Source organism: Melopsittacus undulatus, chromosome 6, assembly GCF_012275295.1.
Source record: "Melopsittacus undulatus isolate bMelUnd1 chromosome 6, bMelUnd1.mat.Z, whole genome shotgun sequence".
Lineage (NCBI taxonomy): Eukaryota > Metazoa > Chordata > Aves > Psittaciformes > Psittaculidae > Melopsittacus > Melopsittacus undulatus.
This window is the reverse complement of record NC_047532.1, coordinates 24,253,262-24,272,260: the sequence shown is the minus strand read 5'-3', so window position 1 is coordinate 24,272,260 and position 18,999 is coordinate 24,253,262. Positions and strand designations below refer to the sequence as shown.

Sequence of the window (18,999 nt, the reverse complement as noted above, 5' to 3'; positions counted from 1 at the left end):
TAGCACAAAGTTTGTACAGCAGGATCTGCAGACAGTTTAAAACCAGGCAATTATCTTTAATAAAAAGCATCGAGTCTGAAGGTGAAAATATGAAGACAAACAATACTGCTGCTAACGATCGCCTTCCTTACTTTTGTCTATGATGTCCCATTCACTGAGATCTCACAGTGCCTTTCATATTCTCCATACCATCTTCTCCAAACCTCCTAGTCAGTGTAAAGCTTAATGTGTCCCAACTAATAAGAATGGTATGTTTCATAACCTTTTCCTCCAATTTTCAAATTCTGTTTGCAGTGTGTGGGGAGATGCAATGACTCTCATCATACAATATTCTGATTCACAAAGAAGCAGCACAAGTGTTGTACATAATTTAATTTGCACTTCTGTATATAAATGTTTACTATATTGCACACTATTGCAGCACTTAAAAACATCTAATTATTTGCAAAAATTAGTAAAATACTTTAAAGGATTTAAAAATAAGGGTTTTAATGCAACTGACAAGATAATAAAAAAAGCAATTTACTTAATGAGATACAATCCTTTATGTTGGAAATGAAGTTACATACAACTAGAATACAATTAAAATATACCATATAGTTCAACACTTAATTCCTCAAATGTGTAAAATTAACAAGCTTCTACTGTCATAGATATACAATTTTTCCATATTGTGAAAAGGATTTTTCAAATTAAATACAGGTAACATAATATTCTGTAGTTATATTTTATGACTGTGTTTAAATGAGAGGGTTGTATAATACTCACATTGTCAAATGTACTCACTAATGCCTTGGAAATTGCACACTTCCCCTCCTTTTCCAAAATAGAATCTCATTTCCATACTGAAGTCTATTATGCCATATTGGAAAAGTATTTTACTTTCTAACAGGATTTTCATAAAATTAAAAAAGTAGCATAATGTCACGATGTTAGGATAACTTGTCCACTTATGCCCATGTAGAGTTTAATCTGGGTATCAGACAGGTCAGAACCAATCCTAGACTTTTGTCTTACTGTACACGCAAGATGAATGATTACAGTATTTTACAAAACAGAAAAAATCTCTGATCCTTACTAGAATTATAAAGGTAATGATTGAAAATTAAAATCATAACAGAATCAATTTGTGATCTCCAACATTTATTAAAATCTTTTAAAGTTCATAAACGACAACAAAGTTACTGTAGAATTTATCGCATACAGCTAGCATACAGCAGCATGTTCTTGGTCTAAATGAAATACAAAAGATTTTAACATTTTCATACAAAGGATTTCTTTAAATTTATTAATGTGACGATATATCTTTGTTACATAAAATTTGCTACAGCAAAGTATCTTATACTTTTCTTGCACATATGTAAATATGGGTGGACAAAGACTGTATTCAGTGTCAGCCTCCTAATGACGTTGTGCAAAAATGCTCAACAACCTAAACATACAGAATGTTGATGGTACATCTCTCATTCTTTTGTAAAATGTCTACAAAGGCTTTTCTTAAAGGAGTGCCATACAGATTAAAAGGAGGGAATGCCAGTGGTGTATTTGCATTGGCATTCAAACAAATACAATGGCTGTATCATTTTCTTTAAAAACAATTCATCCTTGTATGCATGTAAATTGATCATAAAATATGAGTCTATTTTAAATTGTTTAGATGTGCTGTTTTAAGACAGGTCACTGAGACAGCCAGAATCAAGTGTACAAATAAAACTACTATGAATAAGTTTAAAAGCAACCCCCAAAAAAGTGCTGAGCCACTGATTATTAACATTGAATTAAATGTGTAAAAGTGCCCAAAGCTAGCACAATAGCAGTATCTTTTAAGTCAGTTGGTGAGAGTATACAAAACAATTAAGCCCAAATACTTATATCTGTGTGACCATACATTCTGTTTGACTGAAAGAAAGTAGATTAGAAATGAAGACACAACGCAACTAAAATAAACCCAGCTGCTGCAGTTTTGAAACTTTATCTCTTTTCTTCGTGAATGAAGTGCTGTAATTAAAAAGAAAATTATTGTAGCAGTACTCCATCCTCAGTTTACTAATATAGTATACCAGAATAAAAACTTGGCAAGAACCTCTTATTCTTAACAGCTAACAAAAAATAACCGTGTTCATCCAGCGATGCATCTAGAACATTATGTTGCATTTGCGAAACCATTTGTTTTTCATAGCTAATGGCAGAGCGCATTTTGCTTTTTGTGGTGTGGTGGTGGTGACTTTAATGGGTGCCTTTTTTAATCAAAAAAGGCTCAAATCAAGGAATACTTGGGGAGCCCAAATGCTGGCTTAAAAAAAAAAAACACAAAAAAAACCAGAAAGAAAGTGTGAATCTAAATGAATCATATTCTCTACAATACTGACCAAAACTTCCTTTAAGAGTTTAGGGTTCATGTTCTTAAAAAAGCCATTTCATACCTGCCAACTGAAATGCTGGTAAGTTGACTTGGTTAAATATGGTCCAAAGTCCAGACCAGGTATAATTACTCCTTCTCACAAGACTGTAAGCTCTCCATGGTACAGTCTGGTTATGGCAACTTACCTACTGCACAGGTGGGAAATACAAAGGAAGGAGGCAGTGATGAAAACTGCAGGGATGTAGAAAACCAAGGCACAGGGTCTAGCTACTGTCCCCTACGTAAGCCATCCAATTGATTCTACTGAATTTTGGTCAGTCTCCAGGAAGAAACGTTTTTAAGTTAATTTAGCAGACATTTATATGGCGATAAATACTACCTTGAAAAATGCTAAAAATGTTGGCTAGGTTTAGTCTGAGCTACTAAAAATTTTTTATAAATTGTAGCATCAGACACAAGACAGACAAGAATTATTGGCTGGCACAGACTAGAAGCAACATTTATCTTTCACTTCAGTCTAAATCACACTAGCCGCAACACCTTCCATTTCACTCACACAAATAATACATTATTCAAAATAAAATGGAGCATTCTTGGGTAAAAAACTACTTCATTTCAAAGGGGGAAAATGAACAATACACAGAAACAAAGAACGACAGAAACCAAAGTTAAGTAGGAAAGTGGTCTATTATTCTGTGTTACTGCACAAACAGTGCTTGCTTAATTGTGCCTAGTTAGAAGGGTTGGTGCAAACTGCACACATGGAAGATGGCAATAAAGACCTCAGTCAGCTTTGTGGAATGAAGTAACTAGGTAACTGTTTTGACATATGATGGTCTCAGCTCCACCTCATCTGTTAACAGAGTGCAAAGATCCCAATGTGAGCCCTGATGTCATCTTGTCCTCTTACTCCTACTAAAAATCAGCAAATTCTTTTGCACATTTTTCTGTTAGAGACGCACGAATATCTTCTTCTTCATAGTCATCAAAGTTGCTGGTATCTCCAGGGCCTCTGCACTTTGGTATGAATGGAGCTTCTACCTGTATTTGATAAGGGGAAAAAAAAAAAAGAGGCACTTGAAATGTTATTGCCCTAATACTCTTAGATTTAACATTGTGATAATGAGCACAACAACATTCCCATTACTTCTCAAATCCTGCCAAGAAATCAGATATTACAGCTTGAAGTTGTGGGACAAATAAATCCAGCCTAAGAAGGTGCACATCTAGCTGTATGAATGTAAGCTGAAATAGACTAGTACCTCACTGACCACCATCAAGTGAAAATGCTTCCACTTCAAAACAAATCTTAATTCCCTTCTTACAGAAGGAACCCTGCTCTCTGCTGTTCACCAGCTGTGTGGTGGAGCTCCTAGCAGAGCGTGGGCTGCACAGCACTAGCACACAGTCACAGCGGAAGCAGAGTAGGCTGATTACCATCAACACTACCCAAAAATCAGCTTGGAATCCCTCTTCTACTTACATCAAACCTCCATTTCCAGATAAAAACTAACCTAGTACAAGTTTAAAACAATATGTTCTCCATCTCCTATAAAATTCCTCCTGGGACTTCACTCTGAGAAGTGAAAGCCTTCCTGAAACTAGGCCACAAGTGAGAGACAAGCAGTGACATGAAGGGGTCACTAAAGACTGTACAGAACGCCAGTGCAGCTCTAATTCATGACAGAAAAACCCTTCTGGTAAAGACTACTTGCACATCCTCTCAGATCCACATACATACTCGACTGACCATTAGATTCAGTACATCTCATGTTAGCTGTATGGTAGTAAGCCATTCACACTCAGGCACTGGAATCTGTCGTTTTCCAAGACCCTCTTAACTGCTGTTTCTTAAGTTGAGGGAACTTACAGTTTCTTGAAGTTGACCTTACAATAAAATCCTTAGGTTTGGATACAACTGAACAGTCTCAATCTGTCCCTACTTTCAGCCTCCACTCATCTTAGAAGTTAAACTGAAATGACAATAAATGAAGATATGGATTTTCACAGACAGGGATCTGCACAGAAAGGATCTGTACAGGGACATACCTGCATTTTTACTGGCTGTCTCTACACAGTCAGGGGAAGAAAAGTAGAGAGGTGGAGGGAATAAAAAGGAATTGTTGCCAACTTGCAGACACTGAAATGCTATTTTACGGATCAGACTACTAAACTCTACCTTCACTTAGCTAATGTTAATTCAAATATTAATCCTTCTAGTCTATCACATGTCATAAAGTTAAAAATTAAGCTTAATTACTTTTTAAGTAAGTGGAATTTTATAATCAGCTGCATGCTGGAAGAAGGAATATGCAGGGTTCGGGGTTGATGGGAGGCAATGATGAAAAACTGATGGTAAGAGAGGGACCAGAGAGCAGAAGCCTGGGGAAAAGGAGAAGAGCTCTACTCCAACATGTCTAGGACACACAGAAGTGTGAGGTATGACTATCAGTACTGCATTTCTCTTTTTCATTTGACAGGTATTTAATTTACCCACCTTTGCAGTAAGCAAAATTCTAGCAAAATCATTGTGGTGATGTAAATTTAAACCTGGAAATGCAAAGTAATCAGGCAAGTATCTCTCTTGGGGACGTCCCAAGGAGTATGTGTGCCAGAGGCAACATGGTGGGGAGACAGATAAGCAGAGCAGGCACAGCTCCAGCTAAGGCAGGAGATCAGATCATACTGTGCAACTGCTCATTGCCCTGGGCAGATTACTGATGGGGTGTGTGTGTGTGTGTGAGAGAGAGAGAGAGAGAGAGAGAGAGAAATCAGTAAGTTAAAGAGATACAGCGCATACTAATACAAACTAAGGTCTGCTAACTTTGGGTGATAACATTATACACCCCCAAGAAACAACACTAACTGTTGGCATTTATGGACTGTGCTAATTGACACGTGTTTACCCTTTCGTTGCTGAAACAACGTGTTTAGATAATTTATTCTGAGAGAATATACAGTTTGTGTACACACCTAGCCTACAAAGCCACACAGTTACCATCACCTGAATTCTGTCTGCGTCTTCTCAAACTGATTTTCAAAAACTCTCTTACAAGGCTCAGAACACAAGAAGAATTTTAAAACACATTCAAATCAGATGGCTCAGACTTTTTCCTATTATCTCCACTAAGGAAACTGCTAAAAGGACACTTCAGGAGATAACATTTGTTTATAGCAGAATACCTGTTTTGCTATAAGTACAATCATATTATCAGGCAGCATTTTAATAAACAGCTATGCAAACAAAGAAAATGAGACTCGATCTTATCTGAAATATTAAGTAATTAATTGGTTCACTTATGACTGTAGCCTAACAAATTATTCCTGTTACATTAGCTGCCAAAGAGATTCAGGAAAATACATGCTGTGGAAGCAGCTGCTGTGAAAAGCTGGTATAAACCTTGAATTTATTGCTGTATTTCTATGACTGCTTAAATGATACTACGACCCATGCTGTTGTTTCAGCCCCTTAGTATTACAGTATTTATTCCTTATTGAGAGAAGCTCCCAACTTATTCAGCATCACTTTTCACAACCCTTTAAAACTAGTAATAGCTATTCTGGCTCTATTACTTGCTCATGTTTTAGAAAACTTCTTGTTTCTGTGAAAATCATTCTCCACACCAGTGCACTAGCAATGCTAAGAATATTCAGTACAGTATTAAAACATCTGACTTAATATTTATTACAGAGCCTTGGTGTCCCCAGACAGCATACTGGCAAATGAAACTCAGTGCACATAAATCTGCCTTGTAAACAGGCATTAAGAAAGCAAAGATAATTACAATTCTACAATGGGGAATCTTTTCTTAAAAACATCTATATTTAATACAAAGAATACAGGATGTGTTAATTGTACCCTGTCTTCTAGTAATTAATACATTAGTGAATAATACAACAACTGTACTGTCAATTTGTGTAGCCAAACAACCAGTTTCTTTTTATAAACTATTGTTAGTTTTTAGGCTTGGCCTTTAAAATATTGCTGTTACAGCAGCAAGTTCGTGCCTCTATAGTCAAGACTGTTAGTGTTTCAAATTCAAACCAATTCTTTCAAATACTATCACTTACCTCTTTTTGCCAATAACTAGATAATTATATATTGTACATATTATGTATAATATATGTTATACATATGTATATATAACATTATATATATATATCTATATAATACCAATATCTACAAAATTATTTCTCCACCTGAGTCTTCTGCGGCACCACCACTGAAGTTATTTTAGTCTTCTACTGGTTGCCCATTGAAAAAAATAAAGATAATTCAGAGGTTGCATTTACGAGAACAATTAATTTCTTAGGAATCTGTTTCCACACTAATTTACAGATATTTAATTCTACCCTCAAGGGGAGAAGGAGCTTTGGAGCTACTGAAGACAGACCCAGACCAAATTGTCTTCATCCTCATCCCTTTCTCCAGCTTCCTCTCGCAGCTCTGCTTCATTCATCCTGGAAGCTACTGATGTGCCTGCTTCCCTCTAACTGATACATCAATGGCTGCTCATGCTCTGAAAATATTCCCAGTTGTCTCTGTTGCTTTCATTCTTATGTAGGCATAAAATTTATAATGTGGACTGGGCAGGGACTTTCTAAAAAACACATTACAAATCATGTTGGTCAGGCAGTCCAGAAAGCCATTCTAAACATGCCAGAAAAAAAAATCAGCACAGCTCCTGCCATTGCTGCAGCTTATGGAACTGCAGTCAATTACAGCATAGTGTCGGAAGATAAAAACTCCTCAGTAGATACTGAGGACTGAGCACAGACATTCTCTGCATGATCCAGTCCCAGTCACAGATAAAGCAAGAGCAAGAAGGAGGCGCCATGCTTCTTTAGCAGAAAAAGAAGAGCTCTAACTTTGGCTAAAGCTTCTTTGCACTGAAGCACAGCCTGACTGCTAAGAAGTAGCTGGAAAGGAAAACAGATTCCTCTCTGCTGTGGAGGAGTATTTATAGATGCCACTATAGCAGGGGTTAAATAAGAAGTGAGAGAGGCAGGAGATGGCTCATTCTGAGATAGTCCAGAAATAGACTAAAGCACAAGTGTTAAGATAACATGAATGTATACTAGGCTAAAATACCAACGAGAAACAAACATAATTCAATCAATATATATTCTTCAAAGTCTTAAAGATTAAACTACTGTCACCCTTTCTCACTTTAACTACAAGTAACAGATTTAGGAAAGCAAAAAATAAACAAAGTAATCAGAAATTTAACTCCTTAGAGATCTGTAATAGTTGTGATCTTAATAGTTCTGAAGGATCTTACCTTTCTCTGATAAATGGCAATCCAATCTGTAGTTGCAAACCACTTGTGATTCTTTATGTCATTTACACCATTCTTGAGATTTCCATATCGTTTGGTCAAATCTACCTGGAGTAAATTTCTTAGAAGATCCTTTAGGTCTGAACTGAAGTGTGATGGGAACCTTACCTAAAATTATACATCCACAGCATTAAAAAACAATACAAAGTTTGATTCTTCCCCCTGCAAAGTAAACCACCATTCACACAAATGGAAACATTGGGCCATTTCCTATTCTTCCTCTAAAAACAAGTAGGAATGCATGAAAAGAGCAATTATTACTGTTGCACATGTACTTCTATTTCACAGAGCCTTTACCAACAGTGTTACCTTGTCCATCCACCATTTTCTGAACTGAAAGTTTCTAGATCTGATTGAGTTGAGGAAAAATATTAATTTAATGTAATAATAATATAAAAGCTAAATTTCACTTGGTGCCTCACCAAAACATCATCTCAAGGCATTTTTAACTATCTTCCAGGAATAAATTTTTAGATTATATTGTGTATATATATATATATACACACATAGGAGATACGTAATATATAATAGTATATATATACAGCATATACATATGCTCTGAAACATCATTCAGCAATCATACATGAAAATTCAATCTGGAGCTTTATGCTGTACTGTAATCTGTGTCTGAAAACTGAACACACCAAAACCAAAAATCTTGGATAAATAATACAGCACGATTTGAAGTGACTTGCCAATACAATTCATTCAAACCTGGCTAAGAAATATTTTAAGATGATCCATGGAATGTAATTACACGGAGTTTTACTAGCAAAAGATCTGCTGATACCATTTGAGATGGCAGAAAGAAAGGGAAAAGAACAGGCAAAAAGATGTATTTGTCATGCCTGTAGTCTGAGCGTTTGACACTCCCTATATCCAGCTGATCAGTTATGACGTAAATGCAGAACATGGAATTATTTAACATAGAAATGTGCTGCAAAACCAAGAGACCTGATAATCAAGATCACTGTTTCAGTTTATCTGTCAAGATATTCTACTCTAGTACAGGAAAAATCCACAGATTTTAATGAATATAATACCTAGATAGCTGAGCAGTAAGGAAATATTAACTCGATTTTTTAAGTAGAGAACCAGGTGCATGAGAAAAAAAGGTTATAAAGGAAACATACTGCTAGCTGAGAACTGAATTTTAGAGTTTCCAGAGTTCACATCCAGTGCTGTTTCTGCAACCATACATGGACTCAGTAAAAAAAGCAGATGACCAACAGTACAAATATTGAGCAAATTAGATACTACTGAAAAAAAAATGCCCAAGTTTTCTTACTTTGGAAGATAAACATTTCTTTAAAAATATATCTTAGTAAGTGAATTCCCATTTATTCACAGAGACAGCAGAGGGGTCACAGTATTACAGCAACCACCTTCTTGACTTAAATATGGTCCTAGATAGGGCCTACCGAGGCTCCTTCGCTTGATCAGAATTACAGCAGTATGCAAGATATGGCACAACATGTGTTTATGTAGGGACAAGGAAGAGAAGAACCATAACAAATCAAGTGAGCACAAAGAAACACGAAGAGATAACACTGGCTGGCAGGAGAAACAACAGAATAATCACATCTCACTACGAGCTATTAATGAAAAAATAAAATGGAAAAGTTGGAAACATTTCTTAAAGATTTTACGTAACAATGAAAGCTGAACAGAACAGTTGACATGTCTTGAACTACAGGACTGCAGAAGTAAAGAAACCTACTATGGATTATGGAAACTCTTTAGAGCTTCTTAAAAATATTTCTAGAAAAGAAAATCGCAAGGCAAAGCATGAAGCTAAATAATTGTTAATAGATCATTTTATCCAAGCATAAAAGGATATAATGCCATAATGTCTGTAAATTTAATAACTTGCATTTGAAACCAGGGAACAGATTTTTAGAACTTTGATTTTTAATATTACTGTATTTTAGAACTTTGATTTTTAATATTATTAATAAGGTCTGTACTTATGAAGCATACATTACAAACTTCTTCCACGTTCTTTCCAAATCGTTCACTCTCTAGTAAGCCATTAAATTCTGCATCTACTCCTCACAAAACCCAGGTTCTGCTAAGACAAACAACTACGCTTGCAAAATTACACAAAGCCTTCACTCACCTTGCCAGACACAATCTTCTCGTAAATTTGAATGGGCTGATCTGCAAAGAATGGGGGATATCCAGCTGCCATTTCATAGATTAGCACTCCTAATGCCCACCAATCCACTGCCTTGTTGTAACCCTGGATAAAAGGAGAAATGCTACTGGTAGTACCATTTCTAACACAGTTAAAAGGTTTTCAGTATCTGTCCATGGTATAGAAAGCAAATGCATTATTGCTTGCTTAACACACAACTTACAAACTAGTTCAAACCAAACCAAAGCTCATAGATTCCAACAGCAATATACTTAAAGTATACTTAAAAAAATGCAGTGATGACAGTGAAACAGTGATGAAAATGAAACATTTTGCACATATTCCTGTGCTGTTTCAGTGATGTCTTTACACTGATGTGACAAGACTCCCTAAGTGACAGAAGTGGCCACAATTTACTTATTTTTTTAAAATCAAAATAATCTTGTTAAAGAGTAATTGAAAATTCTTTCAAAGCTCAGGAAAATTTCATTAAATACAACAATACTTCCTATACTGTATAACTTTTTGCTTGATTATCCACATTTCAGAACATTTGTTTTCATAGTTATTCAACTAGCTACAAGGGCTTAAGTTTGGCTGTTACAGACTCATTTATAATAAAAAACTCCACCAACCTCATGAATTTTATGTGTTCTCTGAGATCTTTTATAAAGCTCAGGGCTAAGACTTGGCCTCTCCTCAAAAATCTACTACAGAGAATTTGTAGTACATATACTGAAATTCACTCTGATGTTTTAGCTACAGAGGGGCAGAAAAGCTGCAAATGACAAACATTTTCTCCCAGAAAAAAGTAACTTTTGTTCACTTCTGGACCTGCAAAGCCTATTAAAATTGTATATTAAATGCACAATTTAACATTATGCATTATGACTGTATCATACACAGTTCATAGAACGGCTTTTTACCTTTACAAAACCTGAAGGGCTACAGTTGAGCACCTATATGATCAATAAGGTTTCTTTTATTTTAACGGTGCAAGTAAAGAGACAAACTCCTCAATGGTAAGGTTGGACTGCATGTACTTGATGTGTAAAAGCAGTGGTTTGTTATGTTTGACTTCATGTAAAGAGCCTTAAACCTGAAACACTCTGGCAACTAATTATTTAATAACTAGTGACTCACCCAATGTGGTTCTTGTTAACTCTGGAGCTCCTGTTCTAGTCTGTTATCACTTCAGAATGTAATCATTCACATCTGGTTTCTGACAAGGATGCTAGTTAAATCACCTCGTTAGAGATTCCTTAAATCCCTTTTTACCTCCCAAGTTACATGGCAAGCATATGTAGAAAGCTGTGTACAGTTATGTGAAAATCTCCGCTGTGGAGTACTTTTTAGCATACTAAAAAACACTTACAAAGCAACAATTTCATTTTGTGTAATTATCATCAAGAGTTGACTAGTCAAGATTTGGTTTTTGGAAGTATGAGCAATTGGCTATGCCTCAGAGTTTAATAATTGGGTGATAAGTTCTAACTGCGTCAAGTACCTGGCTAAATAACACAACAAAGTACCTTGCTGAGAATTATTTCAGGTGCCAGGTATTCTGGAGTCCCACATAACGTCCAAGTTCTTCCTTTTACTCTTTTTGCAAAGCCAAAGTCCGTGACCTGTCAGCAGAAGAAATTGTCTGTAAGTGCATTTCTACAAACAAATTTAAAATCAAGTACTTTTGAAGTATTTTGGAAAGCCATTTTATACAGAGGAAGTATTTGCTTTTCTAATCACACAGTATCATATAGTCATATGTACGTGTAATAGCTAGTCTTTCTGATACTTCTAATTCAAACAGAGAAAAGGTTTCTCATGATAAGATTCATAAATAACAAAATACATCTTTCCCCTGACACAAGCTTCTATTTATAATTTAAAAAATCAGCGGGAACTTTGGCTCACTAATCTCCCACATGTACTACAATTACATTAATTTTCTTACACTTTTCAATCAGACTTCATACTGCTGGAAGTTTAAAGAACATGAATATGAACAAATATTTATGTTTTCCCTTAGTTAACAAATACAAGAATCGCAAAAAGGGTCACAATATCTGCCAGTCTTGTAATTTTAGAATTTTATTGCATAAGCGTATAAAGGTTACATGTAAAATTACTGTGGGAATAAAACAACATGAAAGAGGTCTTTCAGTAACTCCTGATTCTGAGTATCTTTGAAAGCATCACCAGAGTCAAGCTTGTTTATTTGAGGACTGGGGCAGGGAAAATGTAGCAGTAACTGTATTCACAAATGGCATGTTCTTGGCCATTATGAACTCCTCATTCTGCTTGTCATGTTTTCTGCAGTAAGTTTCAGAACTTTGTATGTGCTGACAGATGTGTGAACTTTGCTGGGCTGTACTGCAGACTACACATGGAAGCCACAGAATTACATGTGAAACTCTGGGGTCAGTTTCCGGCCATTAAGTTTGGAGATCTGTTTCTTTTGTTTCCTCCTTTGTACCATTTTCAACTGCTTCCTGAGAAAACATACTATACCACAATGATAATAACTGCTTATCATACAACATCCTATGCTGATGTTTCTGATGCACTGCTCTGACAATTAAACAATCCAAACTCCAAACTATCAAGGCAGCCTTTTTTGCTTTGTTTTTGATAAAAACAGTAATCACAGCTGGAACTGAACAGAGAGGATGACGTACTGACTAGACCGACCTGCTTCAGTCAGCAAAGAATCATTTCTGTGTTTGTGAATGCACAGTCTACATAAGAAAAATACACTGCAGACATGAGACAGGCAGTAATGGCTTTAAAATTAAAAATGAAAATTAATGCAGTTTCTAAACAATATTTAGTTGGAGCTGCAGTATCAACGCCTGAAGCCACCCCCCTCTATTCAGAAGCAGAAGTGAACCAGTTTCACAAGAGAAGAGTGACTGCTGGACCCATTATCATTTGCAGTATGCCCGCCATCACAAAACCATACTGTTGCACATACAGAGTCACCAATTCTGAAGCCATTCATAGCTTTATATTAATGGTGCTCCCCAACCACATTAATAGAATTGTACTTTTCCCTACAGTGTTATTTTATTCTCCATGCTAGATTATTTTACAGTTATAACCAATGTAAGATATGTACCATTTCTACTTCTCTCAAACATTTTTATTATATTTTTTTTCCTGTTATATTCTGCTATAGCAAAAGCTAGCACAATAAGGAAAGACCTGATCCTATCACTTAAGGACTGCAAAACACTGCAGAGTGCTTGTTACTGTATACCACCTTTTGGTATACAGCTGTATCCCATTTGCCAGTTATAAAAAAGAGCTAAAAGAAAGGTAAGGGGGTGCCATAAGAGCCTGTTGTAAAACCAAAGCTGCCATTTGCAGCATTGCAGTTCTGATCTGGTCTCAGTTCAGTTCTTACTCCAGATGTGCTGCAAAGATTAAGACTCTCCAAGGGTGGGATTCATCTGAATGAAATGAAGTACTATTATGTTGGTGTTGACATCTAAGCTGGTCATCCTAAGCCATCTATATAGACAATGCAGAGAATCAGACATCTCAGGGCACTGTTTGTCTTATTCTAGGGCAGACATCTAAAATAGGTCAGATGAACAGAGCCATGTAATCACCTACTTCACACCACAAACCCCAGGGGAAACCTTGACAACTCACTCAACCACAAACAACTCCATTGTGCATACTTAATTTTAGTCAGAGGAGGTAAATTTCAGTGGCTTTAACCCTTACTAAGCAGAAGGGCATTTTAATGCTCCCTAAATACATGCCAACCAGCTTCAAGACTATTTATTCTAAACAGATTTTAAAAAATCACCTAACCCTACCGTAAGACAAGACTCCACTATCTAAATATATGAAGAACATCATACCTGGATGTATCCTTGCTGATCAATTAAAAGATTTTCAGGCTTTAGATCTCTGTAGATGAGGTCTAATGAATGGAGGTACTCAAATGTTAGCACTATCTGAGCTGCATAAAACCGTGCATGTGGTTCACTGTGAAGAATTAAAAGAACATTAAGTACCCCAACACTATGCTAAGACACTGAAACAACCACGTAACTGCCAGGGATGGACAAATTAAGTATCTTGTAACAGATTCTTTTACTGTGTAACAATGAAAAAAAAATTAAAAAACCAGGAAACAGCAAGCATTTTAGAACTGACACAATCACTTCCTGTATTTAAGTCTTGTATCTGAAATACACATGTAAATCAGCATGAACATATCCCAAAATACAGAGCTTAAACTTTTAATTTTTACTTTTATAAACATTTTAGAAACTAACAGTGAGCACAGGAATTCCAAGATTCTATCATGCATAAATCACAAATGCCTGCATTAACTAACTGAAAAATAACAAATTATGAGGTTTTCATTGCCTGACTAGCTTCAGCACTGAAAGAGGAGTAACTTAAATGCATTTAACCCTCCAGAATTTTTCCTTCAATACTAACAAATTTTATAAAACCCTCTTCTCAATTTAGCAACCTTTTTAAAGCAGCCTTTTTAAAGGAAAAACGTCATTAATACTCTCACCTAAACCTTCCAATTCTTCTTAGATGTGAAAACATTTCACCACCAGGAACATACTCCATTACCATGTATAAATTAGAATTGTCCTAAGGAAGCAAGGAAACACACGATTACATATTAGGCATGTTACAGTCTCTATAATTCCTACATACAGTATATTTTATTAAAGAATGTAAACTGAAGATTGTAGCCATCAAATGACCTTAAATATGAAGCAAAACAGGTAGAAATCCTTCAAAAACTGCAGACACACATGACGACAAGGAACATTATGTATGTCAACAAATCTATTTTAAAGTAAATCTGAAAAATCAATGAGTCCCTAACACAGAAAGGTGTGTAAGTGATGAGAAGGAGGACAGGATAAGATGCTTACTGCAAGACAAGACCTTGCACTCTTACAAGTTCAGAATTGACAGACAGAGGTATTCTTGTCTCCCACAGCCCCTAAGCCCAAGCTTCAAAACTATAAGGACTGAGGTAGAACATCTTTGCTCATTTTAACTGGTATTAACAAGGAAGGAAAAAAAAAAGGGGGGGAAGGAATTTTAGAGGACACATGCAATTCTCTAGATTAGAAAAATACTCTATTTCTTTTAGACAGACTAACACATACTGCCATGAAATCAGAAGCTATCAAATACTCCTTCCATGATGGTTAAGATTGTCACTAAGACCTGCCTCAGATATAAATCTCAACTAAAAAGCCTGCAGAACAATTACAAATTTACCATTCAATATATTGGTATAGAAATACATCCTTTGTGTTTTCTCAAAGACGGAATGACGACTACAAGCTCTCTGCTGCACGAAAGCCAGTTTCCCTCAAAAAAGGCAACCTCTAAGAGTTTAATTTTTATTTATTTGGTTATATCCTTTCAGTCATCACCTGATGACCTGGGGTGTGTGCAGGAACTAAAGCTCAAGACCTGACAAAGTGCAGGAACTAAAGCTCAAGACCTGACAACAGCGCCATGTGAAGCATCTCTGAAAACTTTCAACTATTGTAGTATAAAAATTAAATAGTTTAACATGTTCAAGCACACACATCACTGAAACCTAAACAACTACTTTCAAAATAACGATTACCTTAAAAGAATACTCCAGTTTTACAAGGAAAGGAAAGTTCACCGCTTGCAATATTCTCTTCTCATTCAGTGTGTGTTCTATTTGCTTCAGTTTGACGACCTAGGAGAGGACAGTCATCAGTTTAAGTTAGACATTTTACGGTTGTTGATAAATTTTTCTGTGTAAAACAATTAGTTAAAAGCAAGCTTGTAACTTTACAGATAATAAAAAAAAAACCCTTACATATTACTAGTACAACAGGAGTGCTAAGGAAGGATTAAAAAGCTCAACAAATTAAAGAGTAATACCGATGCAATATGGTTCACAGATAACTCATGAAATAGTGTTTCTTACTACTTGCTAAGAATAGGAATCAGTAAGGAAAACACCTCTCTTTCCTTAAGAATTGCTTGCATTTGTAATGGAGATACTTCTGCAGCTGGATGGCAGTTCAATAAAATCCATTTGGTCCCTGGACCCTTTGCTAAGAAAGGCAGGAAATTGTGCCAGCCACATTTAATTATGAATTTTGTTATCTGTGGACAGGAGCAAACTGACTTATTTGATATAGCTCACACAGTAGTGAGAAGGCGACTAAGGAGAATACAAATTCAAACCTGCCATTCTTATAAACAACTGTTACCTCTGCCAGACCTTTCAGTGTGCTTTGCTTTCCTGCTTAGCAGAGGTATTAAAAATCTAAATGCTAGCTTCTTGGAACCCATTATAATGCTAAGCTGCTAACAAGGCAGCAAATGGCAAGTATCTGATCACTGCTTTTTCTCAGTTAATTAACAACTGGTTTACTTGTGTTAAACCCCAACATTGTAAAATCGATTTCTTTCCATTTTACTTAATCCCTATTGCACCATATAGATACATCTCATTTTGAGAATGGCATGATTTCCAAGTAAAGTTACTTCTCTTTCCCCCCTCCCCCAGGGAAATAAGGAGAAAATACACAAGAGCGATCAAAACAAGTCTGGTTTTACACATTTGGAAATCAAATCTAACAGCTACAAAAAACAGATAAGCAAGATATTCAAACCTTGACCAACATTGTGTTTAAATTTAACTCTAAGATTCAAAAGGCAGAACCTAAAAAAAACACTACTGTTTTGAAATAAATGTCATACAAAAGAAGTACGGAGTTAAAAATATTAAATCTCTTTTGAATCACAGATCTTTAGGGACCAAATAAAAATTTTGCTCAAATCAGCTCATTTGTGTGGGAAGCGTCTGCTTCATCCCTAAAAAAGCTATGGTTCTGGAATTACCTTGGTGATGGAAGCAAGCAAGCTAAGGTTTTAATTTGATATTGTGAGGCATACAGCTGCAATGCTAGACAAGACTTTTCCACCCTTCCTCCATCTTCTGCTTGTTAGATACTGGAGGGCAACGGCAGCAGCAGCACAAGCTGAAGCTGCTGCTTAACACTTCGCAATATCAAACTGTAACCTCACATAACACGGCTTTGCTCACATATAAGCTCAGGCTCAGGGCATGTCTAATGACAGCTTCCTGTAGATCAAATTGTATCTCGTAACGTGATTCTCCAGAAGCCTGTTTGTGTCTAAGCCTCTGTTAACAATATTTTCTTTTCAAAAAACAATTATTAATGAAACTAACCAAGCAATAGTGTGTTACAGCCTTCCTAAATTAAACCAGACAAATAAAAGACTAACAACCTTACATGTAAGACTTCTGGCTACAACTTCTATTACATATCATGATGAACCAAGCACAAGACTGGATAACAAAGGGACGCACAACATGCCTTCTCTTTTTTCCAAGTAAACTGTAAATGAAAAATCACAGGCAGACAGCAAGCTGTCTAATTTTAGACACCTGTATGTTTTCTAGAATATAGAAAGTGACAGAAATAGGTTCTTCCTAAACCACCTTCTATTTTTGTGCTTCATTAATAGAAGTTACCGACACAACACTAATGTATTTCTAATAGAATACACAGACTATTATGTATGCTGAGTTGAAACCGTGTGTATTTTATAAAGGACTCATTTATGTCACTGCCATAATTCCATTATCTAAAATTACTCAGGAAGGTAATAATGCCTAAGTGCAAGAGTCCACATTGAGATAACACTGACTTTGTTTTATCAGTTGCTGATTATTAAATTCTCTTTGCTGGATTAATATTTTCTTAATATGATTTTTGTTGTACAGTAGCAAATTTATTTACAGTGCCTTACAAAGTAAGAAAAGCTCTTATATTGGAGACCTAAGGATCTATTAACCTAAACAATGTACTTCTGAAAGTCTTGTCAGAATGGTTAAGAAGTAACTGTATTGATAATTTCCTTTAAAACACATCTTAGCATTCTAGAATTCTGTTTTATTTAAAATTTAAACTTTATCAAGTGATGCAACTTACTTAATCTAACACTAGTAAGTAATCTAACAGTAATAAGCTGTTAAATCAGGCTGGAGTAATAATACAGATTCAGTCTAGAGCATTCAAATTTTCAACATAGAAAATGTGTACTGTCACAGCTGTTCTGAGAGGTTACTGTTCTATCTATGCAGTTACTAGAGGTGCAACAGGATTATTGCATAATTATGCTTACAAAAGTTAATACCTCATGGGATCAAGAATGGAAAAGATTTTTTAAATTATGGTTTACAATTGAAAATTTTGTTATTTTCTGATCCAAAGAGTCTTCCACAATTTTGAGCTACACTGTGAAGGTGTATTTATTTATTTATTTAAGTACAACACTACATTTTGGTATAGACCTCACAAAAAGCTAAACAAAGAATTAAACTGACAATATTTTACTAATGCCTTGGACAGTACTTAGAGCCTTTTTAGCCTGCCAACAGCATTACTGGCAGTTGTAAGAATTTGACACAGCCTCAACAGCTGAATCTGCAGGTTCAAAAGAGAAAGCCAATCTTTTCATGTACCATCAGTACACAAACGTGATAAGTAAAAGCACAGTTGTACAGCACAGTTTAGCCACAGTTACCAGATCTTGATCTACATAAAAAACTCTTTTGTACCACAAAATCCACTATAAGTTACACCAACCTTCTGTTTGTCCAGTATCTTCATAGCATAATACTGTTCTGTGGCTTTATGTTTCACCATCATTACTCTCCCAAATGATCCTGTTCCAAGGGTTTTTTGCCTCTCAAAATCATCTAGGGCAGCAGTATTCTACATGTACAAGGATATAATGACATTATTTAATACCCAAAGACAATTTTATCTGTACGAATTATTTATGAAAAATAATGGGTAAAATTACATTTATCAAAGACAACAACAGCCAACTATACTGTTGTTACAATTTCATGCCTGTCAAATTTTAATAAGAGATTTTACATTGCGCTCATTAAACCAGAAAAAGATTCAACTGAATTGTATCAACATTTCTATAATTTGTCCGTACAGATGACACATAGTAAGAAATGCAGTAAACAGATCACAAATTGAACATGCAGATAAATAACCCCCTCACACTTCACAAACAAGAATACTGGAACATGCAAAATACCCCAAGCTCTAGAGACACTCCTACATTAGGGA

At 35.6% G+C, this 18,999-nt stretch overlaps 1 protein-coding gene across 4 annotated transcripts in view; it reads right to left on the bottom strand.

The window, feature by feature from the left end:
* Window positions 1-357: 357 nt before the first annotated feature.
* The window catches only part of PRKACB (protein kinase cAMP-activated catalytic subunit beta), a 73,291-nt gene continuing 54,649 nt past the window's right edge, over window positions 358-18,999 (bottom strand). For 2 of the 4 annotated variants that reach the window (XM_034064384.1, XM_031050665.2), the window contains 8 exons: window positions 18,499-18,627; window positions 15,468-15,566; window positions 14,382-14,464; window positions 13,711-13,837; window positions 11,371-11,466; window positions 9,821-9,943; window positions 7,645-7,809; window positions 3,035-3,403 (listed from right to left, as the gene is read on the bottom strand). In XM_034064384.1, the coding sequence (XP_033920275.1) occupies window positions 3,278-3,403; window positions 7,645-7,809; window positions 9,821-9,943; window positions 11,371-11,466; window positions 13,711-13,837; window positions 14,382-14,464; window positions 15,468-15,566; window positions 18,499-18,627 (948 nt within the window). In that variant the 3' untranslated portion in view covers window positions 3,035-3,277. Of the gene's footprint in view, window positions 3,404-7,644; window positions 7,810-9,820; window positions 9,944-11,370; window positions 11,467-13,710; window positions 13,838-14,381; window positions 14,465-15,467; window positions 15,567-18,498; window positions 18,628-18,999 lie in introns of all 4 variants that reach the window. The other 2 variants (XM_005151032.4, XM_034064385.1) reach the window with 2 other exon arrangements.